Source organism: Aethina tumida, chromosome 2 (assembly GCF_024364675.1).
Source record: "Aethina tumida isolate Nest 87 chromosome 2, icAetTumi1.1, whole genome shotgun sequence".
NCBI lineage: Eukaryota > Metazoa > Arthropoda > Insecta > Coleoptera > Nitidulidae > Aethina > Aethina tumida.
Genome location: NC_065436.1, coordinates 6,450,823 through 6,459,545, shown reverse-complemented (window position 1 = coordinate 6,459,545; position 8,723 = coordinate 6,450,823). Strand labels below are relative to the sequence as shown.

The window sequence follows — 8,723 nt, the reverse complement described above, 5'->3', positions numbered from 1 at the left end:
GCGGGTATTTTATACCCGGCAAGAACAATCTAACCGAACAATCCTATTTTGTACATTTTATTGTGACTCGCTTTGTTAAAGCGTTACCCGCGATCATTTGTTATTTAAATGATGCAACCACATTCAGTTATTTACTTTTTCCTCTGTCCTACCAAATACGTGTTCAACAAGTCGTAGAGGGCCCCATAAAAATACTGCAATTTGTGCAATATTTTCCATTAATGGCACCGCGTGATAAATCCACAGAAGGCCAAGCCTTCCTCGCAACACGATCATAACGACTTCCGAGGATGTGTGCCGCATTATGGGGCGTTGGGAGATGCAAAACCTCTGTCGGTTCAATGGATCGCTAGTGTCGGGGCGTTAGACTTGTCAAAGTGATGTGGAACTATGATAGATGGTCGTTCAAGTTTTCTGAATATGGTTGTGCATATGAAACCTGTTGATGGTAATTCGAAAATTGTTGGCTTACTATCCTTACTTGGTGAGCTACTCCCTAAGAAAATCGTTAGCTTAACTGTCTCGTTAAAAGTCGAACTCAATCTATATCTCAAACAAGTGGAAAGGAAGTGAATTAGGTATCGACCTCGAGTAAAAACTACACTGTCTGAACGTATTAAGATATATTTCTAAAATTTGGTATACCAAACCTTTCGCCACTTATTACTTTTTCAAAATTTTCTTGACAACGTAATATTCAATTAATGTAAAATAAATTTTGTCAAAAGGCTGACATGTACCAAGAAGCTCAGTATCAACTATTTTTTAGTATAATACCTACTTCATAGTAAAAATAAGTCACTATAAACAAAAATATAATTTTACTAGGCATTAATTTACCTTCCAACCCTTAACAATTTGTGACAGACATATTGTCTGATCTAACTTCATCAAATACATCCTACTTTCGTAAAGAAAACCTTCAATAAATAAATTATATTAAGTATACAAGAATTTTGTTATGCAGTATATTTAAATAAAATCTGAATTTTACATATTTATTATACAGTTAACGACTAATATAATTAACAAACCACACTACAGCAATCCTACTAAGATTACTGGCTTCCACTTCCTGTAATTGTAAAGCTGGCAATGAAAACGTTGATAATGGTAACCAAAAATACACCCACAACAACATAATTATTAATTCGCTTGGCGTTCTGATGCTTAGATTCGCCACGAAGATCCATCCTCCCCTTAAATATCAACGATACCCCCACAGCGACTTGTAACAAGAGTGAAATCACGATCAAGGTTAAATTTAGGTAGTAAGTTGAGCTGTTCTTGTTGAACTCGATTATGTATCTCAGTTGGTTTGCGTTAGCTGTGATGAGGGCGATATCCATCATTCCTGGAACAGAAATTGTTTGTTTTAATTATCAATAATTATTAGTGAGAATTCATGATATTTAAAACTTTCAAGGGTGTTTTGAAATGAGAAAGGGTCATCCAGAAGAGTTAAGAAGTTAGCTTTTATTTCAAGTGGAACTATTTAAAATTCTTAATTTATTCAATTTTGAATTGATTTTGTATCTTCATTTGTTTTTGAATTACTTAATGTATATTAATTAATGAAGTACTTAATATTATAAGTACAATTTATTTGTATCTACTTTAAATCTCAATATGTTAGGTGAATCATCCTGTATATTAACAACTTTTTATATCTACATTTTCAACTTAACACAAGAGAGTAATTATTGTTTCAATTGTTTGAGGATTAATCCTTTTCGAATTATTAATATAAAAATAAAATTAAATATGATAATAAAACATCTTAAAAAATTGAAATTTAAACAACTAATTATACTTTTTATATCTCTTATTTAATTATGGTATTTTTTTTTTGGTTGACCTAAAAATATTTTACCTTTAAAAATATAAATTAAAAAAAAATAGACATAAAAATTTATCACTTATTTATTTAATTATTTTGAAATATTATAATTAAAAATAATATTTATTTTTAATTAAATTCGAAAATAAATTCCTGAATATCTAATAAAGGTACATTTTTTATATATTTATATTTAAGGATGGAAACGCATAATGAAAATAAAATAACATAAAAAGTTGTAATTAGACCAATTAACTTGGTTTTTTATATAAACTATTTATTAATGACTTTTAATGGTTGACCTAAAAATATGTTTAAAAATTTAAATTAAAAAAAGATACATAAAAAAATTGACTTAACAGATTTAAATAATTAAATTCTGAAGTAAATTCCTGAATATTTAATGAACTTTTTTTTAAATTTGAATATTTATATTTAAGCATGGAAACAAAATAACCTAAAAAATTGAAATTAGACCCACTATTTTTATTTTTTATATCAACTATTTAATAATGATTTCTTCCTGAAATATTTTGCTTTAGAAAATATAAATTAAAAAATATACAAAAAGATTTAACACTTTTATTTAATTATTTTGAAATTTATAATGTAAAAATTATATTTATTCAGTATTATTAAGCTTTATTTAATTCGAATATTTATATTTAAGAATGGAAACACCAAATAACATCAAAAATTAAAATTTGACTAACTCATTTTATTTTTTATACCAAACTATTTAATAATGATTTCTTCTTTAATAGTTATATAAAATATTTTACTTTTAAAAATATAAATTAAAAAATATATAAAATATTTTCACTTATTTATTTAACTATTTTAAAATACTATAATTAATCATTTCATTTATTAATATCAACAATTCAAATATCGTTTTTTCCTTTAATGAGTAACCTAAAAACGTTTTGCCTTTAAATAATGTATAAAATGTTCACTTTTTCATTTAATTATTTTTAAATATTATTCTGAACCATTTTATTTACAAATAAATTTGGAAAATTCATTCTTCCATATTTAATTAATAAATAAACATGAAACATAATGTTTTTTGTTTAATAGTTGACCTAAAAATATTTTGCTTTTAAAAATAGAATTTAAAAAATATATAAAAAAAATTTCAATATTTTATTTAACTATTTTGAAATAGTCATTTTATATAAAAATTATATTTATTTATAATTAAATTCTGAAGTAAATTCCTGAACATTTAATATAGAAATATTTTTAAATTTTAATTAATTTAATTTATATTTGAAGTTATTTAAGTATTGAAAAAAAATTGAAATTTAACCCACTTATTTATAGAACAATTAAAAAATTGCATTTTTCTAAATTCTAAAAATATTAAATAATATATAATAATTTTCAGTTTTTAATTTAATTATTCTGAACTATTATAATGAACCATTTTATTTACAATTAAATTTGGAAGTTCATTTTTGTATATTTAATAAACATTTTTTTAATTTAAATATTTATGTCTAAGATTGCAGATACGTAATGAAAATAAAATATCATAAAAACAATGAAATTTGACCAACTAATTTAAATTTTTACTGATATTGTTTCATAATATATTTTTTTAATGGCTGACATAAAATATTTTGCCTTTAAAAACATAAATTAATAAAATATTTGAACTATTTTATATAATTATTTTGAAATATAATAATAAATCATTTCATTTAAAAATTATATTTATTTATAATTAAATTTACAAGTACATTCTTGCATATTTAATAAATAAATATTTCTTTTTAATTTGAATATTTATATTTGGATACATGTATATATTTTTAATTCAATAAATTTTGCATAAAAGCAACAACATTCTGCAGCACAAAACATAACATACATTTTAATACAAATCGAATTAAATATATGGGTATATACACATATGTATTTACTTCATCCCTTTATTTTAGTTATGGCTTAGTAATTGATATTTTTAATTACAGATTTTGTTGACAATGCTATGCCACAAATAAATATAAATAAACTTCGCAGTAAAGCAAAACTAAATCGACTGGAAAAAATATTATTCATTTTAAGCTGAATAAGCATGCAAGTTAAAATGTGAAAATTTCACAAAGAGAATTATATTTTTATTTCTGACATTTAGCAATGAGGAACACGCCAACGGTACAATTTTAGGTAGTAAATTATTTTTCGGATCGATATCAACTCTGACATGTGAAATCTCCATTATACAAAAACGAATACATTTTATAAATAATTAATATTCCGTGCCATTAGCAGAGTAATAATGAATAAATTTTAAAGGGCTTTTACCTTGGGCAACTGTTTTTTTGGCGGCATAATTATTACTAGCTTTCTGAGCCAATTTGGCTTCCTCTTCTTCATTAATCTCCTCTTGAAGCTCTTCAAAACTGTCATTTTTGTGACGCCTTGAATCAATTTCATCCTGGTCTGCGTCACCTTTAATCTCTTCGTGTGATTCATGCAATTCATTGCTATCTATAATTGATTAAAATGATAAAATGAATTAGACACTAAAACAATCAAATCCTCTGATGTTATTAGATTTTAACAATTCACTACGTGGGATTCACACACATTTGACAACACCAATACATCTTTTTTACTGCTTCTTGCTTGTATGAACGTCTTAAATTCGGTCTATGATTCCGAAAGACCCCGTGAAAATTTGATTCGTAATCCTGTTTTCTCCGGCACTGAAGGGCGCCTTTGAGAGTGCGATCTCTGCGGAAATCATCACTAGGAAAAGTGAGTGTTCAAGTCAAATGAGGCCTTTTAAGGAATCTACTTAAAGTTGGATTAAAAGAAAGGTTTAATTTTACAAAGAAGTGTTACTAATATCCAATAAAAAAAACTAAAAGTAAAAAGTAAAATATTACCTCGATCTTTGTCTTTTTTGTGTTTTGTTACTTCGTCCTTCACTTTTGTTGTCTTGGTCAGTGTTTCCTCCACCTCTTCTAACCCATTGATTTTCACAGAGTCTATTAAATTACAAACTCTCATTAAAATGTCAGACTGTGTTTGATATAATAAAAACAATTTTAAGTAAATAAAAGTTAATTGAAATAAATAAAATAACAGACCTTGTTCGCAGTTCCTGTTATTATCCCATAAAACTTTGCAGTTATTTTGACTGTCACTAAACAGATTAACGACGGTTGTATCTTTATCCATAGTTTTGGCAGCAGCACAGAATTTGCGTAGTGGCTTAACTGAATCTAATTCGAATATCAACAGTAAGTATAATAATAAATAAATACTAATATTGTACCTGATAAACATTAAACCACATCCTTTTTGAATTTATCCGTGTTACTATTGTTTGTTGCGATAAACGTTGTTTAGCTTTAACCACGTAGTTTTTTTTTCTTGTTAGTAAACACTTCCAAAGTTTTATTTAAAATCTTCTTCGGTTTACTTGTGACAAATACAAAAGAAAAATAATAAAATATAAAGATGAAATTGATCAACACATATTTCTAATTATTCTAATTATTAAAGTTTTTTATCAGTTATAATTATTTTTAAATGAAAATAAAAAAAAAATATAATTTTTACTATTCAAATATATTATAAAAATTTTAATTTATAATTATTTCTATATAAATAAATAATTTATATTATTTTAAATATTTACAAATACAAAAAAGGAATTGATCAACTTATATTTACACATTTCTAATATTTAAAATAGTATCTGTCATATTATGTTTATGTTAAACATTATTTATTTATTATAATTGTTTATTAAATGAAAATTATTAAATTATTTATTATATTCAAGTTTAATTTAATAATTAATAAAATAAAAAATAATAATAAAGAATATAAATTGACCAACGTATATTTATATATTTCTAATATTTATTATTAATTTTACTAATAATATAAGATTTTTAATTTTAAATAACATGTGACATATTTCTATTTTTTAATAATTATAATTATTTGCAATTCAAAATAAAAAAAAGATAAATTCATAATTATAACTTTGACACCTCATGTTTATTAATTTTAGAAACAATTTTATATTTTAATATTTAAATGATAAAAAATATAATTCACAATTATTCCTGGAAAATTTAATTTATATTTTTAAAAAAAGTGTAAAAAATAAATTAAATTTTTCAGAGTATATTTAAATATTTTTAATATTTTAATTATGATTTGTAATTAATTATAACTGTAAAGTTTAATAATTTTCTTTCATTTGGATTTAGAATTACAAAAAAAAAAAAATTGAAAAAATGAAAGTAACCAACCAACCAATAATTTAAATATTTTTACATTTATTATTTATGATACTAATTATCAAAGTTTTTAATTTTAATTAACATATTATTTTTATTTATAATAAATATCTTTTTTTTAATTATAATTGTTTCTTAAAATATAAAATATAATTTTTAATTATTCCTAAAATATTAATAATTTATATTTTTATAATTAGAATTACATTTTATAAATACAAAAAATATAAAAAAAATTAACTTGATTAACATATATTATTATGAAAGCTTTTTTTATATTACATATGATACATTTATTTTAAACACTATTTGTCTTTTTTTATTAATAATAATTTCTCATTATAACGAATAATTATAACTGAAAAAGTTAATAATTTATTTTTAATTTATTAGATAAATTCCAAATACAACAATTTAAAAAATGTAATCAACATTTACATTATAAATGATACTAATTATTAAAAGTTTTAATTAGCATCTCACATATTATGCTTATTTATGTTAAACATTATTTATTTTTTATTTATTATAATTGTTTCTTAAATGAAAATAAAAAAATCATAATTTTTAATTATTTGTAAAAAAATTATAATATATTTTTTTATATTGTAATTACAATTACAAAAATTAAGAATAGAAAAATACACATTTCTAATACTTATTATTAATTACACTAATTTTTAAAAATTTTTAATTTTAAATATAATATCTTAGTTTATTAATTTTAAACTCCATTTAATTTTTCTCTTAATTATTATTATTTTTTATATGTCAATAAAAAATATAATTCATACTTATTTCTGAAAAATATATTAATTCAAATTATTTTTGTATACTATACATACTTGTATTATTCACGATTCTAATTATTAAAGCTTTTTAATTTTAAACAACATCTAATCTATGTTTATTTATGTTAAATATTAATTAATTTAATATTTCTGAAAAAAAAATAAATTATTTAGTATATTTACAAATACAAAAAAATTGAATTTAAAACATACATTTACACATTTTTAATACTTATTATTAATGAGAATATTTATTAAAACACTTTTTTATTTTCAATTAAATTCAATTTATTTATTTTAAACAATATTTAATTTTTTTAATTAAGAATGATATATAATAATGTTCATAAAAGCCTTAATCTACATTAATATGTATAATTTTATATGAAAATAAACTTAAAGAGTATAATGGAATGTTGAAATTTTAAAAAGATTCTTAAAATAAAATACAAAACTGTAATTAAAATAATACAACTGTCATGAAAAGATATCAGTAATAATCCAAAATATCCAAGAATTTTATTATTATATTATTTATAAATTATTTTATCAAACTTTTAAAAAAGTTATATTAGTTTTATAAGATGTTACATATTTTTTATGTGAGATACAGAAAATCGATTATACATTAACATTTAAAGGTGGAAACGAAAAAAGTTTGAGACTTCTACATCCTGCGCCTATTTTAAATTTCCAATGATTTTTTAATGTTCCCTTAGGGGTCTTTAATTTCTCGTAACGAAAAAGTAGGTCACATGTAATCAGAGATAAGTACAACAGGAACGAAATTTTTATATTAAGACCCTCTAGAGGAAACGATATTCGATAAAAATTGGTCATTATTTCATTTTAATAGAGATTAAATTCTAAATAATTTTAACGCTTTTACTATTGTACTTTAATAACTTTTATAAAATATTTATGTCGTGTTTTTAAAATGAATAAGTTGACAGTATTTGGCCAACGAAAATAACAAATACTCATCAGGGACGTTTACAATCTGTATTTTTTGACGCTAAACTGAAAACTGAATTTTAAAATCTCTCTTTGCATTTTGATATGAGCTAATCGACCAATTTTTAAACAGGTTGTTGGTTATAAGTTTTTGTCGCACCACCGTTGTTCGTCAGGGTGTAATTTTTGTGTTTGACAATTTTAAAACCGCTGTTCCTATTTAAACCGAATACTCTCGTCATATTTGTTACGATTTAGCACTTTGTTAACTGATTGTTGAAAATTAAAACGAAAAAATTGTTTTTTTATTTTAAATCATAATTTTTGGCCACAAATAATAAATTTTTAGGTCAAAGAATATTATCAAACTATCCTTGATGCAACACGAACACCTCCTCCATAAAATTTTTGTACAAGTTTATTACCTTTATTTTACCAGGTGGAGTGTTTCAGGTTGGCAATTCGGGTGTTACGTTGCTGAAAGTATTCGTCTTAAAGACGCAGGATGGCAAGGCACGCTTAGATGTACTAGGGAATATCCACGTGCATAATTTATTTCAGAGAAACGAACACTCAACAAAAGGAGTCGATCTGCTGCTGGAAACTTGATATTGGATAATGAGTCTGGAATCTGAGCTTCCATCAAGTTTTACTAAAATGGTGTTGGGGAAAAAATGGTTTGAGGAGTCAAGTTAATCTTTAGTCTAATTTTAGAACAATGTTTTGGACATATTAAATAAATAAATAAATATATAGAGGTATAGTGGGAGTATACAGTATAGTACAAAGTAGCTTTCTTTCAACAAATTCAAACGAATTAATTTTATAATAAGTGACTGTACATACTTACAAAAAAATAGAAAAATT

The 8,723-nt window shown here is 22.6% G+C and overlaps 1 protein-coding gene across 1 annotated transcript; it reads right to left on the bottom strand.

The window, feature by feature from the left end:
• Nucleotides 1–951: 951 nt before the first annotated feature.
• Nucleotides 952–5,056, bottom strand: LOC109603957 (ninjurin-B-like). The gene is made up of 4 exons (XM_049963117.1): nucleotides 4,945–5,056; nucleotides 4,741–4,842; nucleotides 4,154–4,339; nucleotides 952–1,354 (listed from the first exon to the last, which is right to left on the bottom strand). Exons 1-4 carry the CDS (start codon nucleotides 5,033–5,035, stop codon nucleotides 1,059–1,061), a joined length of 675 nt encoding a protein of 224 aa, XP_049819074.1. The 5' UTR covers nucleotides 5,036–5,056; the 3' UTR covers nucleotides 952–1,058.
• Between the last annotated feature and the right edge of the window lie 3,667 nt (nucleotides 5,057–8,723).